The sequence below is a fragment of the Sturnus vulgaris genome, chromosome 1 (genome assembly GCF_052056855.1).
Source record: "Sturnus vulgaris isolate bStuVul1 chromosome 1, bStuVul1.hap1, whole genome shotgun sequence".
Classification (NCBI taxonomy): domain Eukaryota; kingdom Metazoa; phylum Chordata; class Aves; order Passeriformes; family Sturnidae; genus Sturnus; species Sturnus vulgaris.
Window position 1 is genome coordinate 44352496 of NC_142243.1, and position 25623 is coordinate 44378118.

At 37.3% G+C, this 25623-nt stretch overlaps 1 protein-coding gene and 1 long non-coding RNA gene across 3 annotated transcripts in view; one reads left to right on the plus strand and one right to left on the minus strand.

Annotated features, from left to right (window-relative positions):
• Positions 1–463: 463 nt before the first annotated feature.
• Positions 464–25623, minus strand: part of LOC148225176 (uncharacterized) — a 60344-nt gene continuing 35184 nt past the window's right edge. The window contains exons 4-7 of one of the 2 annotated variants that reach the window (XR_015803821.1): positions 22666–22760; positions 18409–18511; positions 17109–17286; positions 464–9283 (exon numbers count right to left, since the gene is read on the minus strand). This is a non-coding gene — a long non-coding RNA (uncharacterized LOC148225176). Of the gene's footprint in view, positions 15547–17108; positions 17287–18408; positions 18512–22665; positions 22761–25623 lie in introns of both variants that reach the window. The other variant, XR_015803820.1, reaches the window with a different exon arrangement.
• Positions 11241–25130, plus strand: LOC106854439 (prostatic acid phosphatase-like). The gene is made up of 10 exons (XM_014878366.2): positions 11241–11354; positions 12736–12831; positions 15384–15470; positions 16084–16236; positions 18396–18494; positions 19563–19658; positions 22062–22194; positions 23435–23517; positions 24395–24501; positions 24974–25130. Exons 1-10 carry the CDS (start codon positions 11241–11243, stop codon positions 25128–25130), a joined length of 1125 nt encoding a protein of 374 aa, XP_014733852.1.

Consider the following 25623-nt stretch of genomic DNA (forward strand, 5'->3'; position numbering starts at 1 on the left):
CAGCAGAATATGCATGTTTTTCAGAACTTGAAAATTAATTAACTGAATTTTGCATTGGCTAATTAACTTGTGATTCTTAAAAAAGACATAAGAATAGAATAGAAAATTTTGTATTGTACATGGTAATCATCAAAAAGAGAGAAGATTTACGTTTGATATTGCACAGTCCCATTTTCACTGAAATTCAAGAACAACACAAATCTGACCTGTCTAGTTTACCCAGAAAGAGAACATTATAGGCAGTCTGATTTTTCCTGAGTAGAAACCCAGCAGAAAGAGACATGTTTTACAGATGAGACATGTCATGATCTGGAGCAAGATCAGATGTTTCTATACAACACAGCAAAACTATTTACCATTTCTTGCAAGGCAGGTCACTGAAACTTTTGGAGACCAATGGTTTGGATTTATGTGTGTGTGTGGGTGTATTGGTTTGAGAGTAAAACCAATGCGAGACTCCAAGTCATTAATACAATTTAATAGGAGAAAAGAGAAAAAATAAAATACATGCAATAATATAAAAGAAACAACCACCGACACAGTCAGAAATACAACCTGAGACCCTGTCAGTCAGGGTGTTGGTAGCAGTCCGTATAAATGGTGGCTGCAGTCCTCCTGGATGAAGGATGTGGTTCCGTTGAAGCAGTGCTCCTGTAGAAGGTGCAGTTTTCCTCCGAAGGTCCAGCGATGATGTGGAAAAGGTCCTACTTTCCTCTAGGATCCAGTAGAAATGTCTGCCTTCGCTTCCCAAACCCCAGTTTTTTATCTAGGTAGGAAAGGCTTAGCTCCTGCCCCTGGTTGGGGCATCTCCCAATGGGATGATGTAATCTTATCAGTCACACAATAGGACTTAATGGCCCATTAACGGAATATATCTTCTGGAGGAAGGATGGGTTGTGAAAAGATAACGATGATCATCCCCCCATCTTATCAGATGGCACATCAGCAGAGGATATCTCCCACAGAGATAAGGATCACCACCCCTCCCACATTTTAACGGATGGTGATAGAATACACGTTTTTGCATTGTACCCCAGGACAGTGGGCATGCACAGGACATGTATATAGACATTACAGCTGCTTCACACGTGGGATTAGAAATATGCACTAAGAAAGAGACACAGTACAACAAATGCACTGTTTGTTACAACAAGTATTTTTCGTGCTCAATTCCATGCTGTATTAGTTATCTGAAGAAGGTCCTTGGTTCTTCTAGGAAAGATTGCTGTCACAAACAGCAAAGTAGCCAAAAGCAGTGCTTTTTTGGGTCAGTTTAATTTTACTACCAACTGGAAATAGAAACACTTTTAGACTAGTTTTGTCAGATGCATCTAACTTTACTTTAAAAGTAGTGAAAGGATTAGTAACAGAGATCAGACAAACTGTAAGATGGAACAGTTGATTTATGAGTTACGCTCTCATCTAGCTTTTGTTAACAATTCCTTGACTAATATAAAGAGGAAAATCTCAAACACTGCACAAACTCCCCATATGCAGTAATTTTACAGCATACAAATCTCACCTGCTCTATCTCAGTATCCAACCCAAGTTTATAGCTTTCTTCACAGATAAATTGATACTTTATATAAATTTATACTTCAAGGGCTCTGATTTTTTTGTCATTTAGCTGGAGTTTTTCCTTTGAAAATGGAGTTATGGGAACTCAATATTTTGTTAAACAACTGTTATCATTTACATTTAATTGAGCCAGTCTAACCAAAATACACTCTTAGCCGTTCATCTGGCCACAACGTTGTGAAGACCAAGTGACCTTAAAATGACCTTTCTTTTCTAAAGTCCTTGGCTATTATAATAGCCATTTATTTAACAATCTTTCTCTCCTGAGTAGATGGTACAGTTTTCCCCACAGCTTCACAGTTGGAGATGTCATAGTTTCCAATGTACTTTCACACTATTGATGTGACTGACATTTCTTCATGCAGCAGGACTATGTTCACATGGAGGAAATGTTTTGGTCCTCAGAAATCAATATATTTATTAGCAAAAAGACATCCCAGGTCAAAAATTCATCTTTAATCAACAGCAATGAACACAAAGGGTGAGAGTTTGTCCAAATATTTGACTATGTGAAGAAAAAAAACAACAAAACTTCTGGTACAAAGAGTGCTAAGAAACAGCTGTGTATTTGTTCTGCTTTGTCACCCAGCAAAGTGTGTGATCCTAAGAATGAAGCTATTGTCCCTTCCCTCTGAGATATTCTCAGACCTCTCAGGTCTCTGAGATAGGCATCTTCTGGCTCCTTGCCATAGGAAAATCTCATTCTGTGGTTCACAGGGACTGGGAGTTTGGCCATCTCTTTTCTTACCTTACATTTAGGAAGGCAGCAACAATCTCTGCCTGCAGCTGACCAAAGAGGAAGGGGAAATTCAGTTATCCAATGCACAAAACAGCCAAGTCAAAATGCTTTGGAAGTATATTGCGATACTTGCATCATACTTCTGCAATCTTCCACTGATTCCATAGTAGTGTAATTTACTTTACAGAATACATCTGGAGACATTATAGAACACAGGTATACCCCAGAACATTGTTATTGTCTCATGGGTTTAGAGATGGGTGGTAACTCAATTAGAAATGCATAACGATCTCTGTTGATGGTATCTTTCCTTTTCCCATTTTTTAAAGGGAAATAATAAATATAATTTCCCAAACTGCATTAACTTGCAGTTTAATCAAAATGTCTAAGATTGCCTTTGTTATTATCAAAACCTGATGAGTGTGATACAGTGACTTCAATAAAATACATATTTTCTTGAATGGTTTAGAGATAAATCAAAGCCATACCAAGACTTCTAATATGACTTCCAAAATGTTGTTTCCAGGAAAATAAAATTTAAACAGCAGGGGGGAGATTTAGATATTTGTAGCTTCACAAGTTGGCAATGAAGGGGGGAAAGTAAAGGAACAATTTGGAAGCAATTTTCTTAAACCATTATTGACAGGAGGTAGTGAAAGTGCTATGAAATCTGCCTGAAACTACAAACCTACCAATCAACAAATGTTCGAAAAAGAGTAAGTAAGGATCAGAGCTATGAATCAAAACATAAAGACAAGAAAATAGAATATTGAAGTGTATGAGGAAACAAATTCCCTTGCAGCCATGATTTTTCAACAAGAAAATTTAAACCGGAAACCAAAACCTTAAAATGGTTCAGTCAAAAGAGCAAGCACAAGAGAGGCTGCGAACTTGACTTGGACAATTCTGTCCAAGTGCAAGCACAAAACTATGCCTGCTATAGAGTTAACAACACTTCTTCATTCCTCATTCTCAGGATGAAAAGAACTCAGCTTTATTAGCAGTCCAATAGTTAATGTATACATACATAGTAAGGAAAATAATAAAACTCGATATTTATTTTTACCTTTCCAAGGTGAGCAGATAATGCAATGTACAATAAACTTCTCCCTTTCCCTTTTCTTTGCCTACCTGACAACTTTGGGCAAATGGTTCCGTGCAAATACATTAGTCTGAATGGTTGAAAACTGTTTCCTTCCATCAGTTGAAAAAAAATTTCTTAACAGACAAGGCAGTGTTGCTGGATATAGTGGAGCTTTCTTTATGTTTCTAAATGAAAATCCTGTTTTTTAAAACATCATTCAAATAGGAAATTACAGCTTCAATCACTAAAGTACAGCATAGTTTTATACAACTATAAAGCAGGATGTCATAGAGGTAAGAGTTCTTTTTAAAATTAAGTGTTTCCAGCCAGCTGATAAAGTTCTAATCTTCAGCTCACTATCTGAAAATCATTGCTATGAATCAAATGAGTTCAAATTAAAAATAAAACATGGAAAGAGAGATGTGAAAGCTATGTCATCTTTGAATACCACCAATAATAAAACATACAGAATTTCTTTCTTTCACATTAAGTAAAACCAAGAACTGAGGGGCACAGAGGAGAAAAAAAGTCTGACAAACTATGTGAAAAGAGGAAGAGAAGAAACTACATAACCCCAGCTTGATCCTTGTGACCACTCAAATTCTCTCATTTTGCAAAACTAATCCAAAACCCTCTCTCTCTTGCCGAATGTCTATAACAACACAGGAAAATATAAAAAGAGAAGATTATTTAAGAGTTAATAAATCAAGTGTATAAAAATCATTGCATTGTTTTTTTACCACTTCTCACAGTGTTGAAAGAAGAACCAGATGCTGGTTAGTCTTAAACAAATTCTTAGCTTCTGGTGGGTACATTTCTATTTCCAGCAACCCTGAATATAGGAGTGAAAAATGATTGAAATTAATCTTTATTAAAATTTAGAAATGTGGCCTTGTATTCTTGATGCCTGGTTGCAGTAATGCTGTTCTGCATTTCTCAACACATTATGGGATTTCCAATGATTCTCAAAAAAGTGTCCATCAGGAACTACTGCAGCTATGGTAGCCTAAAGTGCAATGGATAGAAGAGAGTTTAACACTAGATGGCAATATGCTTTTGCAAATTATTTATTTGAGGTGCCTGTAGATAAAGCTAAATATTCTTCAAGCTATTGTACTGTTTCTTGGTTCTCATGTATATTTAAACACACAGTTTTTCTTTGGCTTGCACTAAAATCATCTCTCATTTCATGCTATTGTATTTTTCTCATTGTTTGCTTTAAATTAACTTTAGACAATACTCCGATCCAAGCAGTAGAGACTCACAGTTTAACTGAAAATATGTCATGAATTATTCACTATTTAATGCGTGTAGAAAATGTGAACAATCACATGTGAAATGCTGATCAAATCTCCTACTTGGCAAACAGTAAATCAAAAGGAAGCTTGTTTTGTGGGCTACCATCTTCCTTCTACTGATGTACTGAACTTAACCATGTATCTTTTAAACTCAGGACCCCTTTGGGTAGCATTTTTCCCATTACCTGAAGCATTCAACTTGTTTATCCACGTTTTGCTCTCACCTAATCAAATAGCTTCCACTAAAGCCCAAGTCTGTTATGCCGTTGTAATAACCTGGATTGTCCAACAGTTATCCAATGCACTTTGGGTTAAAAAACCAAAGTCTTCTGTACTTTTTGTAGGGCTTTTCCCAATTTCTTGGAAAGCTAAACATGTTGTAAATCAAACCAATAAACCTACACTTTGTAAAACTAACCCCACATTATGATTATCAGCTAAGTTGCTAAATAATGGGAAGCTTGGTTGTTTCCAAGAATTATTGGTATTTGAAGGTAACATTAATCTGTCTCAGCAGGGGCAGCAGCTCAGAAAGGCCTTGGTCAATTCCCTGTATGATTTTAGGTGCGTCTTCCTTTTACTGGCATATCTTTTTCTATAAAATTGGGTCCTTGAAGCTATTACCACTCCCAGAGACAACTTACTGTCTCCTCCCTATCCCAAAACAAAACAATAGGGTGATTGCCATTTTGTCTGTTCTCCATTTTGGCTATTACCCTCAGGATAGTTTGTCCCATATTTCTGCAAAAGGCAATTTTACACCTTTTGTGCTCTTTATGGATGTGCCTGTGAAGACATATGGACAACACAAGATTATAGTAGATAAAACAATGGGACATTATTCAAGGTACTTTGTTGAGGCCAATCGAGACACCTGACAGAACAAACTCATTGTTACTCCTAAATTAAAGGAAAGCTCAAAAATTTCTATTACCCCGCGAGGCTGAAAGCCTCTCAGCAAAAGAGTTGGTTTCTCTCCCCTGGAGGTTATGCCCTTAGGCATTCCCATCATAATGGTTACCAAAAGGTTACTCCCGGCATGCCTCCCTGTTTTATGTAAATTGCCTGTGCCCCATTGGCCCTTCCCCCTTTGTACCACCCCTGAGCCCTCAGATGATTGGTTTAATGCTCTACCCCAACCCCTGGCTCTCCTATATCAACCCTGCTCCCTCAGATCCCCTTCATCCTGTTCATCCCTGGACCCCTTCAAGGAAAGAAGAATAAAGCTTCACCTTGGACCACTACATGTGGCTCCCGTCCCTTCCTCCTGCATCGGCTGAAGTAGAGAGCTCCCAAAAGAGCTGAAATCACTCTCGGCCCGGGAGTGAGCAAGGAGGATGTGCCTGTGCCTCTAGGATGTCCTCCCCAGGACACTTCTTCAGAAGGTCATGGCTCTCCCCCACCGCCCCAGGGCCCGCTACAACATTACCCTGATATGCAATATTTATTTTAGTTTGATTTAAAGTGAGAGAAACTGGACACGATGACCTAAAGGAAAAATATACAGTTTGTTTCTAACAGCCATAATGACAATCAATGCAAATTCCCTTGGAAATGCCAAGGAAAGCTTTGAAACACACCAGCACCAAGCAGTCTAGTCAGTATTAATAAACACAGTGTAGTGACATAAAAACACATTCATCCATTTTAACAGTTCTGACAGTTTCATTCAGAAAACTTTTGTGGCAATATTTAAATAATTCACCAGCCTCTCAAGAAAACATCTTATTGAGAAAGATTTGAGATGTGCCATGAAAGCATGCCTATGTCCTAGCATGAAATACTTTACTGATTTTAATGGAGAAGAGCAAATATAACCAAAACCTCCAAGAATCCAAAGACCCTGGAAGATGATAACAGTACAGGAACAGAAAGGAGGAGGCAGAGGAATTAGCTCTGAAGGAACAGCTAATTTATTAATTCTTCACTACTAATTCAGGATTTAAGTACCTAAAAGTAAATCACTTTCAGGGGTCAATGACACTGATTACCAGAAAGATACAATATTTATGAGGAATTGCTGGCTTATATTTTACCTCAGCTGGTATTTTTATAAAGGACTTTTTGTTTTTTATTCCAATAGAAATAAAAAAGTAATTGAGAGAACATTTCTTCCCTCACACATATTTGCATTTCAAATCTTGCAGCATTGTGCTAGGGCATGATCAGAAATCATTCCAGCTGAGCAGAACAATTGCTTTAATCATAGTTATTGTAGCCTATCTCAAAGTTAAATACGGTTATTAAAATTTAAAGAAAGCAGCAACCCAAACCCCTCAGGTATTCTAAGGTGCACAAGGACTTGTGCTTGATGCTTGATTACACACGGGGAGGTTGTTTGGACTGATGTGAACACCTGCATGAAACACTTCTGCTTTATGCCCAAGCTAGACAGCTGTGGCGATGGCTGGCTGGAAGAAAATGTTCTTTCAGTACAAGTAATGTTTCATCTCTCATTGTCAAAACAAGATGATCCTGTTGGTCCATACAACTCATCATCAAGTCTAAATAACTAGACTGTGTCAGTGGTGTAAAGGCCTCCATCTCCTAGCCATTTGCTACAACCTTTACTCTTCTCCTGCAGTGGCAGTCTGGTTATGGGATACAGTCATCCATCACACTCAAGCAAGGTTACTTGAATTTGTTCACAGAATTTGGGAAAATAAAGAATAATGGAATTTTGCACTGCACAAAGTTTAGGTTTGTGACTCATTGATGGCTCAAGACCAAAACAAGCACCACCACTCCGTGGAATACTGCCAGCTAAACCCCTTTGTTCTGATACTATAGTAATCATCTGTTAAAATACAACTACCAAACTGCATCTTAATTGGCAGTTCCTCCATGTCAGTGTATTTGGTGACCACAAAGTTGATGAGTCATACAGAACTGGAGAGAAAGTGCTGATATTTGGGAGGAGGGAGTTTTATAGTCCAGCAAAACTCCAGATGAAGGTGCTGAGAACATCATCCGTGGAAGAATACCTGTGTAAACCTAAAGGAAAATACATCTGGAATAAGTTCATCAGCTTCTAAACACCCTATATTTGCATCACCATAATGGAGAAGAAGCTGGCCACTGTGCAAAAAAACCATGTTGCCTAGAACGCTTAATGGCCTGAGAACAACTACAGCCGTATTCCTTACAAGTCCCAACACTGACTGCTGTCTCCTCTTTTCTGCTGCAATTCAAGGAAGGATCAAAGAATATGGGGCAATAAGTGATATATTCTGCCAGCAAGGACATCAAGCAGCTCTTAAGAGTCCCAGCTACCAGTAAAGATTTATTTGCAGAAAAAAGGTACTCCATCTGTTCATACTCAGAACAAGCCTTAACCCAACTCCTCAAAGCAGTTGCATATACTTCTAACTCAGTATGAAAATGTGCAGAAAAGAGTATTGAAGAGTATTGAATGAGTATTCTTGCATGCCAGCACTGAAATCATTAACAGAAAATATATATCTGATTGAGACAGAATTCATGTGAGGCAGGGGCAGTGTGTCCCTGAGGCAAGGCATGGTGACAAGACATGCCTTTGTTTTCCTAGCTCAAAGGGCTGAAGAAGACTATGTTAAGCATTAGCCAAATAAAGGCAGCTGATTCCTATCTACTTACCTATTAAGCCAGTGGCTTGGAGTTGGATTTTTTTGTTGTTGTTCTGACTGTTAGTTTATTGCAGCTTAAGAAATGATACTATCACTTTTCTTCATCATTTAATCAAAGCATGTAAGCAGAAAACAAAGAGGTACATTGTAAACCAGAGCAAACCTTGAACTCTATAGCCTTGATCCAACTGGAGCTGAGAAAAGAAGATGAGGAAAATTCATGGCAGCAGACGTGGACATGAAAACTGTGCAGAAACCACAGAGTCATGACTTCAACACCAGAGGCTGGAATAACAATCCCACTAAGGAGTTGTTTCAGGCAGGGGTAAGAAGGGGAGGCAGGGTGGGCACTTTGAAATGCTCCTCCACCTGCCTCCTTCTCCCCACACTAATTCTAAACTAGAGTCTTCTTCTAACATGCTTATCACTGTATCTTCAACCAATTCTGAGCCTTCTCCATTGTCAATGAAGAAGCTGCAAGTCCAATCCTACCCTACGTCTACATACCAAGCAGATTTAAACCTACACTTAAAAGTGGGGGGAGGAGTAAGTATCACAGCCTGGAAGGGATTCTTCATATTGTAATTTGGGGGTAGAGGGTCAATTTTTTTTCTTTGGATTAATAAGCTTTCAAATACAATACTAGCACTTAAACTATGAAACAATTTTAATGGCACTGGAGCATTGTTAATGACTATTTGCATTCCCTCAACAATGTCAAAATCCAGCAGCATCTCTTAACACAGTCTTCAGATATCACAGTACAAAACACAACACAAAGCTGTACTTTTACTTGCTTAGTAATATTATGTTTATTATGATCCCATAAACATTTCATTAAGTTTATTGGTAAGATAAAGGCATGTGATCTACACCTCATATATTGTCCTTTGTACTCCCAAGGAAGTGAGAGAGGTACAGTTATTACCTTTATCATTATCTTCTCCTCTTCCACCTTCAGCTGTTGCTTTAACACAGGCTGCAAGCATATTAAAGAAGCAGTTACCTTGACTTTGGAACAGCTATAGTTTACACACCTCTCACCAGAGAGCACAGCACTCTGTTTCATTCTCCCTCTGTGACCTTTAACAAGAACAGAATTAATCAACATGGTGTACTTAAAAACAATTCCAGCCCTTTACATGTCTCCTCTCACAGAATTAGAAGCATCAAGATCAGATCAAAGGAAGGAAGCATCAGCTTCAACACTAATTTTTTTTTTACATGTTGTTAATATTTTTTAATATTTTGTAAATATTATTTACACTAATATTTTGTCATCCTCAAAGTAAGAGTAATTTTACTTTCCTGGTTACAGAAGTCTCAGATAAAGCGTGATACAATGGATGCTTGAAAAGATGGAAGTTAAATCTTTCTACCCCTGTTGTAGATCTGCAGTCCCTCCTAGACATATCTACTGTATATAAAGAACCTGATGGAGCCTTGCAATTCTGAGAACTTGCCTGTTTTTTCTGAATTGGTCTATTTAAAAATCTTGTCTTGCAGAGCAGTGTATTTTAGGAATAGTGTCTAATGCCATGTTCTCTAGAAACAGCAAAACACAGACTTCAGAGAAATTTTTGAGGTATGACATGTAAAGGGTGTGAACAGCTTTAATCAGTTAACCCATATCGCCTCCCAGGTGCCTTCAAATTAAAAAAAAAAAAAAAGGCATTTTCTTTCTCAATAAATGTGGGTATCTCCCCACATTTTTCTATTTCTGAATCTCTTAAATTGTTAGAGATAAAAGCAGAAATCAAAGTGTGACTTCTGGATGTTTCACAGAGGAATGTCTAGCTCTGACAGATGTGAAAGATACATCGTTACCTCAGGAAGGAGAACTGATCCCCTTATACAAGTCTATATCTAAGAATCACAAGAAAAGTTTTGTAATGTGCCTTAAACTAGCTTGAGATCATATAATCTTTTTGTGTAGCAACATGATAACTTTTTTCAGTGATTTGTTTTAAATTCTTACAGAGAGCTTTTGATGACTAAGATATCACCCTCAATTTTAACATATTAATAGGACTTTCATTAACACGTGAATGGGATTTAACGTAGATCAATAACTTGCAAAATCCATTCTGTTTCTCACAACAGTCTCTCTGAACTGGATGTTTTTTCTTATTTTAAATAGACTGGGGAAACGACAAAAACAACTCTTGATATATATGCATGCATAACAATGAGTGTGTTTGCAGCAAGAGAAATTTGAAAGTTAAATTTTTAACTAATTGTATGAAATTCTGGGGGATAGTTATATAAAACCGTGTCATGTGCTTTTCCACTAGAGACAGAGTCAATTTACTACAGAGATGGAAAGTTCATTCATATATCTTTATAATTTTTGCAATTAATTTAGGCTTATTCCTCTTGCTTTGCAACAAAACCTTCTGTTGCTTATCCTCCTACAAATCACAGCTAAATCCAGGGAAAATCCAGAGATACTTTTTAAAAGGACATTTTTAGCACTGCTCCTTCTAGCCGTCTAGTACAAAGTGTTCAGAGAAGACTGTGAGCACTAGGGATGCAGATGGTTTAGTAGCTTTTTTGCATATAGTAAGATATCCACAGCATTTTCATATTTGGGAAGGCTGACTGACCTGTACTAAATTCTAGCTAAATAATAGAAGTTAACCTCTAGCTCTTTACATTCACGTGCCTTGCCAGAGGGAAGAATTGGAGGGCTCAGAGATTTCACTCCATGCTATATATGGGACACACAAATTGAGTACAAATGCAAAATACACTTTTCATTTCATGAGTTCCCTGAAAAGCACTAACCCTAGAAGGGGAAAGAGGCAGGAGGAAACAACTTCACAGCCCACTCTCAGATTTCACTAAGCACAACTGACTCCACCCCTCTTAGCCACATACCTACCACATCCAGCCAGGGACCTTGGTGTGCAAAATAGCTGAAAGCTACCCTCAGGATGAGAGCGAGGCAGCTGGTCTGTGGAATTTGGAGTCTGTGTTTCATGTTCTGTCTGTTCTGCATCTTTCTTCACCAAACAACAGCCAAAAGAAAACTGAAGTTTGTGTCCCTAGTAAGTATGGGCAAATGAAATTTCTTCAAAACCTGTCACTTACTACTCTTCTTGTACTCTAGGGTAGGGAGGAAGGGGCACCTTCTCAAGTACCTAAATGTTTCCTCCATATTAAAAATTAATTATTGCATTGTCAAAAAAAAAAAATCTTAATTTTAAATAAGGTTTTATAATTTTGTCTCCTTTGTGCACTTCTGGATGAACTTACTTTCTGGATGGATATAGAATGCTTATTTTACAGCACTAAGAGAAAAATAACACAGGATTCTGTTTTAAAATGTAAAAGAGGATCTCATAACTAAACGTCAACTTTGATATTGATATTACAACAATCACTTTTCCAGTGGTTTCACTTTTCCAGTGGTTTTCTTTTCCAGTGGTTTTAATGGATTAACATGCAAAGTAAATTTCAGTATGTGAAACTCAAACAAGTGTACAATGATGTTGAACAAGTGACACAGAAACCAACACGGTGAAGCTAATGCTATTTATAATGACTATGATGTACACTTTGTTTGCAGGAAGCCTGAATCTTATTCTGAACATCACATACACATATAAATAATTAATATAATTTTTGTCCTGCAGTTTTTGATTTAATTTCTCTCTGCTTGGATTAAGAAATTAAAAGACAAAAACAAACTAGTGTTAAAATTTTAAAGTCATATGGCATATATCTACAGGAATTTTGCTGCAAGGCATATGAAGCAAAGAATTCATCGTATGAATTTAAAAAATCCAATGTATCTGTATAAATACATCTTTTATCTGAAGTGAAATTCCAAAACAGGTTTAACTTTTCAAAGCAACAATTTATCCTGTATTTACATATTAGATAATGTTTTTATCACCTCTTGTGATGAAAAAGTCAGCATATGACTTTTTAAGACTAATTCCTGCCAAGTAAAAGAACTTCCCAACAGTCAGCACAGAACTGTTATCTCGAGTAATAGTTTGGCTTTTTTCCTTCTGAATTCCAACTTAGTCATACCAAAATACTAAAGTTCAAATATATCTGCAAAATTACTTACATATTTCTGTTTGTTTTCAGTTTATTTAATATTATGGTCTATGCCTCCTAAAATACATAGACCATCTTTAAAATATAATAGGGTATCCTGTAGTTTTTATAACTTGCAAAAATTTATTTAAACTAATTTATTCTCAAATGTCAAGGAAAAAACCCCAGTTATATTTGTCTAAATAAATTAAACAACAAGAAATGTAGCTATCTAGACTCAAGGCAAGTATTATTAATATACTTAGCATCTGTCAGATAGAGTACTCACTGTCATTGCATATTCCTTGTGACTACACTAATTAGTTATAATCACCACAAAAAATACCAGTAACACAAAAGCAATTTCATCTATTTTATCAGGTATTTCGCCATGGTGATCATACCCCACAGGAGTTTTTTCCAACTGATAAGCACAAAGAAATTGCAAGACAACAGGGATATGGTCAACTTACTCAGGTGAGTTTGTTTACCTGGGCCAAGAACTGAACTATTGGAAGATTGTGTGATGATATTTGGGGGTTGGAACTTTGCTTTCACTTGGAGAAAGCCCTTATTAAGTTGCCATTTAAGATCAGCTAAAGAACTTATTAGGAAAATACAGCAACAGCACTCACTAATTTTAAATGAAAATGAGTCAGCCTGTTCTGGTCCAGTGTCAGCATATGTTGAGGTTTTTGATTGCAGACTAGGGTTTTCTGGAAGGAGCCAGGCATTGGTGACCATCTCAGTTCACCTGAGACCATGCAGGAAGCTTTAACCATCAGCAGCATAAGGTGATAGAAGTGCTTACAGATAAAACCCTCTCTCAATCTCTGCTGAATAGGAGTGCTCCCTAACTCATGAACTGTTAAGATCAGTCCTAGCAGGAACTGCTCTCATGCTATGCCCAAGAAAGTTGATTTACAACTCAGCTATTCTAGTGCAGGTGTTTCTGGAATCAGCTGTTGGTAGTAACCAGAAGCAGCTGAAGCAACCACAGGTGCTCTATCTGACAGATGCTGTGCCTGCCTTGACTGTAACTTCTATTAGCTGTCACGTCGTACAAATGGAGCCAAGGGTGAACTGTACTATCAGATTGTAGGGCAAAATAGGCACTGAGTGGCTCTAGCCCCACTTCTGTTCCACTCCCACCAGAAGGACCCACTGTGTCTGGGTGTTTATTCTTCATTCCTTTTTCCCCAAGATATGTTATTTGGATGGAAAAGCTGCTAGTTATCTGTCCTGCACTCAGAACGAGGCAGTCTTCCTGAAGCAGTTGAGAAGTGCCAGAAGTCTGGTTGTCCCACATAAATGGCTACAGTGCACATGGAGGCAGACTGTGAGGTGTGTCTCTGTTAGGCACATACACTTTATGTCCAGTGGGTCTCTCCTAGGGGAACTTGCCAGGTCTCCACCAAAATCAGAATAGAACAAACTGTCTGAGGGGTTCCTCTTCCCCACTGCTCTTAGGAGGCAAAACTGATCTCCCAAGCAAAATAGGGCCTGTTTCTGCTCTTGTCAACTTCCTTGAAGAAACAAAGAGTAACAGACCAACTCCCCAACCCAGCTGTGACTCAATCATTCCGTATAAACACTATGCCAGTTCAGCAATCCATGCCAGTTTGCTCCAGGGCATAGAAGACTTCAAGACCCAGGAGTCAGGACTTGACAACATGCATATTAGACAAGTAGGGGCAGAAGCCTAATCCTCACATATACCCCAGGAAACTGGATGCACAGTTCCAGCAAGAGAAAGAGATGATCACATGCACACACAGTGGGTTCTGAGTAACTTGGTCTGACCTCATAGCTGACTTGGCTTTGAGCAGGAGGTTGGACTAGAGACTTCCTGAGGCCCCTTTCAGCCTGAATTATCCTCTGGTCCCACAATTTAGAAAATTGCTTTAGGAAGCAATGAGTAATCACTGTACTTAAGATCCCAGTGTACAGCAATGATTACATGAGCTAAGTGGAATATATTTAAATTTGGGCCAGGAAACACCAGGTACAAGTAAAAAGATGGCACTATAGAGACTATTACAGGGGGATTGTAATAGTGTGATTGTGGTGGAGTCACCATCCCTAGGGGTGTTTACAGAAAGACTAGAAATGGTACTTAGTGCCATGGTCTAATTGACATGGTAGAATTAGGGAATAGGTTGGACTCAATTATCTCAAAGGTCATTTTCCACCTAACTAATTCCATGATTCTGTGATTCATATGTCATGTGTTCACAAAATTATGTAGGTAAGTGTTCAGCTAAGAGCTAGTAAAATGTTGGGAGCAGAAAACCTATTTTCTTTGAGGGTAGAGAATTGTCATTGGTTTAATTTAACACAGAGATAAAGTGACTTGATTCCATTTTATTGATTATTGTTTAACTGTGAATAAGGTCTGTGATGCTGAATGTTATTCAAAAGTGTAACAAGATTCAGTGACAAAGTTGGGAACATAGACAAGAATCAAACATCAAGAACCAAATTTCAGACTGTTGATAATAATTAACTATTGCAGCAAAATGCCTGAAGGCTTGGAGGACTTCTACTTCAAGTCTTCTCTTCTGAAAAACTAGATTTTGCCCAGACTAAAACCGTAGCCCCCATAAGGAATCACTGGTGATACTCTATGGGATTCATATCCTGGATGTGCCTTCATGGGCAGGTGGCTGCTCTGTCTGCAATCCCAGTTAATCAGCTCTGAGACAGCAATAGAGTAGAAACTAGACAGATGGTGTTGGAACATCTCTATGCCTGCTTTAAGTCTCACTAGCTCAGATAAACAAACACATAGCTTTCAATAGAGCAAAATACAAAACTGCATCCACCAGGAGTCATATCTAACATAATCAAATACCACACATGCAGCAACTTTACTACTTTTTTCTCATGTCTTCTTTCCTACTTCACATTGAAAAGGAAAAAGGTCTTTATTAAAATAATATCAAATACTACTGTATTCTTTTTTTGTTGTAGGAATGGATGCATAGCACATTTCTTTAGCCTCTTATGCTCTTGTGTTACTTCTACAGCTTGGCATACAACAACAGTATGAGCTTGGCCAGTACATGCGGAGGAGATACTCTCATTTCCTGAGCGTTGTATACAAGCAGTGTGAGGCAAGTACTGGATCTGGGCAGGAAGATGTTTTTCATGGTTGTTAATGGGACTTCCTGGATGCAGAAGAGTCTAAACCTGGTGCAGTTGGAGAAAATTTAGTACCAATTTAAGTCAATGTAATTCCCAAGTATCCCTGAAATAGTGGTTCAGCTTTTATCCTGATGATTAACTGAAAACCACATGAAATGCTTTTTAGGCTGCACATCAGGTTCAGTTCCCTCACTGCTATATGGGAGAGCATCTATGTCAAATACCTCCAATGCTACGCTTCCACATGGAATGCAGATACAACTCAGTTTTCATTTATGTTCCAGCTTTTCAGTGCACACATGATGTCCTAAAGCCTAGAGGGTCGAATAGAGTCAATCACATGCTGTCTGCTAGGATTCCTAAGCTAAATGTTACCATGCTGCAGCTCAGTCGTCCAGAAAAATTGTATTAGTTGCAGTCTCTCTCCCTCCTCCTTCTTTCTCATAGTCCTTCTTCATGTCACTTCATTTTAATGACAACTTCCCAAGTACCAGCCACTTTTTTTCAGACCAAGAATAGAGTAAACCTAATGGAAGGAATTACCTTCCAAAATGTTTCTTTTTTTTCTTCTTCTTCCTTCAGATTTATGTTCAAAGCACCGACTATGATCACACACTTATGAGTGCTCAGGCAAGTCTTTCCGGACTGTACCCACCAACACAGAGTCAGATTTGGAACCCCAGAATCCTTTGGCAGCCAATTCCAGTTCATACAGTGCCACTGACACATGATAATGTGAGTATAAACTAGGGGCATCTGCTTTCCCTTAATCATTAGTAAAGTAAATAGAATATGAAATAAAGGTGCAGCAAATAGTGCATGGTAAATGTAATGAAAAGAACATTGTTAAAAGCATTGTGCAGAAAGGCCTAATAAGCTGAATAGATGTATTGGCAAGTATTTTCCCAGGAATGGACTTACATGTCAGAGACACAATCTTAACAAAAGCGGAAGATAAATGGGAGTACTGGGTATAGAGGAAAAGAGTTAATTTATAAGGTGAGTAAATCACTGTAGAAGCAGATTAATCCTACTTTTAACACAAACATGGCTTTCTTTGTGTGAGAAGAGAAAACATACTTCATCTCTCTAGTGCTTCAGTATTGCTTAGTCCACAGCCAACAGAAAAGATGAAAGAATCATTCTGGGACTCACGTTATGGTGAGAATTGAGTGACAGGATTTTTTTTCATGCACTTTGCTGATCAGTGCATGCACTTCGAGGATTGTTGAAAAAAGTGAAAGGGGAAAGGAAGGAGGACTCAGAGCTTTAAGCATGAGTTAATAGGGCAATGTATTTATTCAGCTCCCCTCCTCGGCTCCTCACTTTGGTGCTGTAAGAAATCCTGTGGATAACAGCTCTGTAGCCTGCATATACTTGTCCTAGAGGGGAAAGCTGTGCAGCTGACTGGAACTGGAATCTCCTGTGTGTGGAAAATCTAAGATTAAAAAGTTAAGATTGGGAGTGTGCAGTATGAGTCCCGGTTTGCAAGAGCAAGTTTGCACATGTGATGCAAGATAAATTGTGTGGGCTTTACCAGTCTACTTAGCAGAATCTGTGATGGTAAGGGAATCAGGTTAGATAGGTCATGGAGCAATGATTCTCACCTTGGAGTGATGAGAACATGAAGATGGAAGGTATGGAGACATGTCTTCCTCTTCACACACACAGCCACGCACAGACTTCTGACACAGGTGGGGATGTCCCAGCAGACAGTCAAGAATACCTGGCCAGTATCAACAGAGATGGCAAACTCAGCAAGCAGGTGCTGCACCTCAGTCACATCTAGGGGAGCAAGTAAGTTTATTCAAACAAATAATAAAGTCATGAACACATGCACAATTTTAATACTTTTTCAACTATTTGTGTTTTAACTTTATTCATCCTTACTACATATACAAGCTAAACATGAGACCACATGTATCCTACAATACAAAACAAGTGCCCATCATTTATTGGTGAAGTCATGCCTGTTCATGAACCTATGGCTATAATTCACAAATACCTTCCTATCTTGTGAAATACATAGATGGTATTTTTAAAAAGATTGAGGAACTTCTGTGAAGCATTCCAAGCTAATTATCCCTTCAAAATTCTCAAGTTCTTTTAACATTGGGACTATATACATGGGGTTACATTACTGGGAAAAGGACAATACAACAATTAAAAAAAAGCACGAATAATATCTCAGTTTCAAATTTTAACTTTTGTTTAAAATTTAACACAGAAACAATAATAAACTCAATTTGCTTACATATGTAAATACATATAAATGAAATAACAAGTTCTTAAGTTATTCCAGTCATATGTAACCTCTAACCTTCATATATCTTACATTAATGAAAGACAAAACTGAGTTATAGAAAGTTCACAGGTTTCTGCAATTTAGCTAACTGCGCTACAATTTAGCTGAATTATTTCTACAACTTAAATGAAGCTGCATTAAATAGACTCAATACAGCTGAGTATGCACAGACTCCTATTGCAGTCCAGCTGCTGCTTGGTAATTTGTTGTAAAAATGTGATGGTATGTTTAAAGAAAGACTGAACAAAATGAATGAAATCATCCCTGGAGAAGCTAAGAACAAAGGAGTTCATGAGGGCTGGTCTTAGTCTTTTGTCAAAGGACAAACTTCATCTTGTGTAAATGAATCCTTTAACTTTGAAATACTGCAGCTATTACTCCCCTGAACATTTAAAGATTATTTTGTATGTAGTCATCAGTATGACTCCTAGAGTCCTGAAGATGAATATCCTTGAAACTACATTCCCAAATTATTTTTCAGCTTGTCCTAACTAGTGCAGTCAATCAGAACAGCAATCCTGCAAGGGTATATTGAATTGCAGAACAAGATGCACCTTGCCTAACTAGGATTTTGCAATTTTCTTTCCAGTTGCTATACCTACCTTTCTCACACTGCCCAAAACACAAGGAGCTTCTGAGAGAAACCTTTGCAACCAGGGATTTCCAAAGGCAATTCAAACACTACAAGGTGAAGTATTTTCAATTCTGGAAATACAGTTAAAGTGTACCACTTCAACATCATATAACATGTAGGTTTAAATAATAGCAGTTAATGTTCTCCTTTCAGATATCTAATCTTCACAGTGGGTGTAGATAACATACCCAAAAAACAATTACAACATTACAGATCTAGCCAGACTGAACTATTTCCAACAATTGAAAATGTCAAGACACAGGAAAGATAAATTATTGACCTACTTGCAAAAACTTAGTTTCTAGGAGACTAGCCAAAAAAAACCCCAAAACCTGAGATAAAATCATTGTCAATGCCTCTCAAATTATTCCAATACCACTCTCTGTTTACTCCCATGTAAAGCAACTCCTCCAACATCTCTGTGAGTTCAGATTAATTTTCTCTGCTCAATTCCCCAGAATTTTTATAAGAGTCTCAGTGTTTTCCTCAAGTACCTATTCATGTTTCCCACCCAAAACCTTAATTTAGGTGCTCTCTGTTTTGTGCTTATCTTCATATGGTATCCTTTCCTTTCTTCCTCCACCATCAAAACCTTGCATGACTATATAATCACGTTTATTCTGCTGTAACCTTCTTCTTCACATGTGTATTCAAAACAACACTATGAACCTCACCTGTTTTTCTATTATCTTTCACCACTAACCTCAATCATCCATCTGTGGTTCTGCATCTGGGTTTTATGTGCAAGTAAACCAAAATTCCCATTTTATCAAATTTACATCATACCCCTCTTTCTCCCAAGTACCAATATCAGAATAATTCTGTTTATCACACTTCTTTTAAGCAGTTTTTGGATTTCTTCCAGACTTCCTCATATATCTGTGCTCTCTCTACATCCTTCTAAACGCTTCCACCAAGTATAAACAATCACCATACTTCAAATCTGAACTGGCATCACCAACCTTGTCTAAATGAATAGGCCAAATTCTCTTACATCTAGGCAATGGTGCATTGCTTAAGTGTGAAGTGCAAAGACTATCTTCTTTCTGAAAACTCTTATGTGTAGAAATCGTATAAAAAGGCCCTCAGTACTACAAGTTTGCGGGTTTTTTTTTATTCCAGCAATTTCTGAAGTTTTTAGCCACTCATACAGGATACCCATTGAAGAAGTTGACTACTGAAAGGATTTGGAAGCTCTCTGAAACTTTACAATATGAGGTAAATAGAATCATAGAATAATTTAGGTTGGAAAAGACCCTTAAGATCTTTGAGTCCAATAGAAATTCCTACACTTTCTTCAACCTGGGATATTTATTTGGTTTATTTTTTATTGTAATTCACAAAAAGATTGTAGATCTGTGCTTCAGATTTTCTTTAAACATGGACTATTTTCAGCTTGTTTCCCAGAAATCCTCACTTAACATCAAACATACAACTGAAAATCCTGTAAACACTCTATGTGTGAGGCTGCTGTGGGTCATCCACCACTATAAGGAACACAAACTAATGGAATTTCATATTCAACATCCAGTCAGTGACTGCATATGGAGAATTAGGCAAAAGCATTCCTTAGGATAAAATTGTCTTATAACTCATCCAGACACCATTAAGAGATACACAGGCATAAAGTTATGTTGCTGGCAAAGGAGCATAAGCATCCTTCCATGAAGATTTTATGAAAATTGTATAAGCAAGAGAAGTCATTATTTGTACATGGCCAGTAGTGGACAGAGTACTTTCAGGAATTAAGCAGCCATTGGAATGACACAAATTGCTATTTGTGCAAGTTTGGGAGCTTGTTCTAAGCTAAGGTACCAGGTATATCACAAAAAAAGCATGTTTTTTATAACAAAAGGAGTATTGTGATGCCAAATTGGTGTACGTATCTGGGTTCCACAGTCTGTAAATGTCATTATTTGAAAAAACCCTGACTGCCCTTAATTTAGCAGGAAGTCCCACTTCAAAGTCTAGACTTACCTCATCTGACACAACTGAAAATTGCAGAGTCTTGTGCAAAAAAGTTATTTTTGAAGGCAGCTTTTGCTACACTTTCATGCATAACTGTTTATAAACCTAAATATTAATGACAAATTGGTCATCAGTACTGGGATACTAGTGAAGGAGTTTTAGGGTGGATTTCAGAAGCAACATGTAATATTTTACAGGGAGTGATGTTAAGGAGTTTACCTTCATTCCTGCAGTTTTTGCAAAAGTCCAACTTTGATCAAAGCAGACTTAAACAGAATGTTAGCCACGGCCTTAAGTTAAATGAAATGTTAACATGTTGGGACATCTCACTGTAATTTCAGTGAGGTCACCCTTCCATGTTTTCCAAACGCAGGATCACAACTTTCTATTTCAATAGTTAAATCATTCCAAGAGCTGTGTCACCAGACAAATATGCAAAACCCACAGCTTCCATCAAGAATCTAGCTAAACACTGGGATTTAAAAAAAAAAAAAGTGCTTTTCCCTTCTAGTGTTAAATTTGATGAGCCTTGGTCTTTGATACTACTGACTAAGGACTCTGAGGGTATCAGTTAAAACATCTGCCATAAAAGCCTCTCATTTTTCAAGCATACAGAGAGAGCATGCTTACATAGATTTTTAATACAATTCATAAAACTACAGTAGCACACATCTCTCTATATTTTTCACTTTCAGCTAAGTGTTATCCGACTTTCAGGTAACTTGGTGACTGAGGTGTTTGCTCGCCTACAGACTGTCTTAAATAGCATGCAACCAGACAATTCTTTCCTCAAATCATATATCATATTTATTGAATGAGAAATAGATAACATTGTGATCTGAGCTGGTTTAACCTAGCATGTTCTGTTGTTTTCCTGTTTAAACAAACCTTTAAGTAGTTGACATTTTCCTTTGAGCTCACTTGTGACAAGAGCACTCCTTTTGGTGAGCTCATTCCAAAGGTTACATTGCTCTAAAGGAAATTTACTGACCTTGTTTAAACAGGAATTCAGAGTAGTGCAAACTAGGAGTGCTGTGCATATCTTCCCTTCTCACAGTTGTGATCACTAATATACCTTGGACTGCATCCCCAGGGAAAGACTAACCTATTCCACTTTAGCCTGTGGTCTCTGACAGCATCCAATAGACCGTAATAGGTACGAATTTCATTTATATCTCATCCTTATATATCTACCCCATACTTGGGTACATCCATACTACAGCTATACATATTCCTATTTGATCTCTGTATTCCTCTTACACCCGAGAGCTACCAGCCCTTAAAATCCTGATGTTTATATAGGATTTGTTTCAATAAAACCATATCCGAGCACATGACTGAAAAAGTCATATAGTGATTTTTTCACCTGACAACCTAAAAAATTCCAGTTGCTTTTTGCATAATTTTTAGCATTATATTTCCTCTTCTTGTTGAGCACTGCCGTTCAAATTTCTTTTAAGCACTATGATGCTATAAATAAGAATGCTACAGCTGTCTAAATGCAAAATGCAGTCATCGTTTTATTACAATGAGAATATGTTGCTGAAGTGAAACATTCAGAATTTTTTCTGAGAAGTATTTTGTGCTGGAATAAATAACAGTTAGCAGTAGGAATCAGTAAGAAAATCACCATGTTTCCTTTCTTTACTGTAGGAAAGCAACAATTACACTTTACCTGTATGGGCTACTCATGGTGTCAGGACCAAGCTGATAAAACTGTCAGAATTGTTATTGCAGGCGGAATTTGGGTTCCACAAACAAATACAAAAATCACGTTTGCAGGGAGGTAAGCTGAATTCTTACTCCATTTAAAACCAAAAGTAGGACGGGAAAGAAGAAAGGGTGTATGACAAAGTTTGCTGCTGATTCCATAGTGGAACAGTGAAATATCTGTTATGGGGATATTGGTGGGCAGCACTGAAGGATTTTCATTAATGGGGAGGGAGATAATGAGCATAGGAATCATAAACATCCTAATTAACATTATAATTTAGGTATCAGTTAGATTACAGTGTGTAAGAAATTCAATATAACATACAGATTCTTGTTGAATTGAATCAAGTCTGAACCTAGTGTAAGCCTCCATGTGTAGCTCACTTAAAAAACATATTATTTGTTGTAATGTCTAGAATGGAGACTTCGTTGCCTAACAGCCTTCATATTCTACTACTGAGAGTCCTAAAAAGAGATTACTAAACTGCTTCTAAACCTTACTCTGCTCAGAAAACTGTGGCTGAAATTTGAAAGTATTTTATACCTTTTTAATCACTCATTTTCCTCCATTCATCCACTGTCATCTTTTGAGCCTCCTTTTTTGTTTTATATGGGCAGAGGACAGGCAGGATTTGCGGGCTGGGAAGACAAATAAACATAAAAGCATGAATCAATTTGTTGCATTTTTAAGAGCTCTGACTAGCAAAACTTGACACAAAGTTCAAATCTCTGCCAATACTTTACTAACAATTGTTATCAAAGATGTGCCAGGAGCTAAAGACTAATTCTGTCTAATTTGCTAGCTGGTAGAGTTCGACTTTTAGGATTTTAATTTGTCGGCATGCCAACCTTATATTAGCATACTAGCTCAGCCATTGATTTAAATCAAGTAGTTTGTCTTAAAATTTTTCAGCAGTTAACATTAACAAAATACAGACAGCCACAAAATTTATAAAGCCCCAGAGTCCAGAGGAATCTTTTTCCTCTGGAAAGCAGGAAATCAATCAAGTTACACACACAATGGGGATAACATTCATTTCTGTGCTCTTCTTGCACTGTTGTGCTGGCACAAAGTAGCTGTGAATGCTCTGTTTGAAGCTGTTGAGGTTATTAGGGATCCCCAAAACATTTTACACAGAAGTAAAATAGACCCACTGTTCATTTGAAAGATACTGTCACTATTAGTCAAGGTGCTCTGCAAGTCAATTGAATAAATCTGGTGCATTTAGTGACAGGTTGCTAAAATGTCAACAATTGATATAGATGTTAACACAAGCATCTTTCTTTGTCACTGCTTCCCCATTTCTTTTCAGGTATTCTTTTAAAAACTATTCTAAAGCATATCTTAGATGCTAGAAAGCCTTCATACCATCAAAAAATGGTTATGTATTCCACGGTGAGTGCTTTCTGTTTCTCCTGCGCTTATTAAATGCAGTAAAAGCCATGAAATTGTATATCCCTCATGAAATACAGCTACAAGCATTTTTAATTTGGTTAACCTTAAATATATTCAGGTTTTAAAATTTTTTTCATGAGCAGATACTACTTTGAAACCTGAAGCATTCCATTTTCTACTTCACGTCATGATTTTTTCATTGTAATAATGTTTTGATTGAGCAGGGAACTGGAAACACCATGCCTCATGTTTTATTAAACCTGGATCACAAAGTTAATTTAAAGCAAAATCTCCTTTTTCCTGTATCTTTTCCAGTGCAAATGGGAAAAAGAGGAAAAAATTAAGTTACAGTTATTTTAGAAGGCCTTCTGAAGGCAGTTACTTAGTTGTGATCTTATATTTTTGTTTAGAATGAGCAAATGCTGTTGGAGGAGGAAATTTTTGGATTGCTCTCACTAAAAAGCTCCTGCTTCTAAACTGCAATTATATCATGACCTATTGGGTATATATCAACTAAAGAGCTTACTGATCTGATCTCAAATACTGTTTACCTAACAAAAGTAATGCTTTTACTAGGCAAAACCACGATTTTTTTAAAAAGAAGGTTTAACAGCTCCTATTAATTTTGTAAGAGCTGCAAGTTACTAAGACTTCTTAAATATTTACAAATATGTATACTTTATACATGTAGCACTTCAGTTTATATAGCCATAAAGGGAAAATATTTGCTCAGCAGAACAGAGGGCAATTATTAATGAGGCTACACAAGTAATGTTAATGTTGAGTGGACAGATAATGCACAGGAAATATTGTTAAATAATAGGTTCATGCAATCATTTTCAGTATACCTAAACTTAAAGGTTTCCTCTGTTCACAGCATGCAGCCACCATTGCTGCATTACAGATGGCACTTAATGTCTTCAATGGAAAATGGCCTCCTCACAGTGCCTGCCATTTTTTTGAACTTTACCAGGAAAAAAATGGGCAAGTATCTGCAAGATCTACTGCTAATATGTACTTTTTCTAAAAAGGAATTTTCTGATACCCAAGGCTAATTAAACTGGATACACGAGGTTCACTATTCAGGAAAGCATTACACATTGATTTTAATTATTGTAATTGCATTCAGTTTAGTAGTCAGTAACAGAATAAGCCTAAATATATATATATGTTTATTTATTTATTTATTACAGTTATGAGAGGTTTTACTCCATCTTTTTTATCTATTTAACTCTTTAGCAAAGACAGCAAACTACATGCAAATTGGTGTTGACTCCCCATTGCTTAAAAAGTTCTCTTCAGAGTACTAATTATATTAGAAAATCATAAAGTTATTAGCAACCAGACAAATAAACTGCCCAAAAGTTTGTTCCCAAGTACAATAACTGCAGCATGAAAAGGCTGTGTGTCTTTTGCACACCTAACTTTATTTTGACCCTTCTGTATTTTGAAACAGGCAATACACCATTGAGATGTACTACCGGAATAATTCTTTGAGGGAACCTCACCCCCTCACTCTTCCTGGCTGCAAATTTCGCTGTCCCCTGGAGAGATTTACTCATCTGGTCTCTCCCATCCTCGTACACTATTGGACAAGAGAATGCAGAATGTAGGACATCAAAAGGGGTAAGCTAAGTGCTTTGTGCACATGTACCCAAAAGTAAAGTCAGGATTACATCTTGAGCCAGCAGCTCATTTGAAGTGACAATCATTTTCATAAGAGTCTGCTCTGAAATGAGAAATACACAGATCCAGGAAAAGAGAATTGTACCCATGGCTGTCATTTCTACTCCATCAATACATTTCTCTATTCCAGACCAACTTTCTGGAGAAATGAAATCAAGGGTGATCTGACCTTACAGTACTGTTTTTCACTTGGGGTTTTTGTTTTGATTTCGTTTAGTATGGTCAAAAACACCTTCAGTTACTGAAGAAGTACATGCAAATGCACTGACTTAAAACAGTCACCTTTTCTTCTCTAACTGGAGAATATTTGCCCAAGCTGATTAACAAGTCAACAATTATGCATTCTCTTTTTAGTAGGCATTCAGAGATCAAAACAGATGAATGTTTGATTGTACACTAGATTGGTACTTACCAGAATGT

What these genes read in the sequence shown, in the direction of transcription:
- LOC106854439 (XM_014878366.2), top strand. Translation starts at nt 11,241, where the DNA reads ATGAGAGCGAGGCAGCTGGTCTGTGGAATTTGGAGTCTGTGTTTCATG. An exon ending in TTGTATACAAGCAGTGTGAG is followed by an intron (nt 15,471 to 16,083) that starts GCAAGTACTGGA and finishes TTCTTCCTTCAG; the next exon opens with ATTTATGTTCAAAGCACCGA. An exon ending in CTGAAACTTTACAATATGAG is followed by an intron (nt 19,659 to 22,061) that starts GTAAATAGAATC and finishes TCTTTACTGTAG; the next exon opens with GAAAGCAACAATTACACTTT.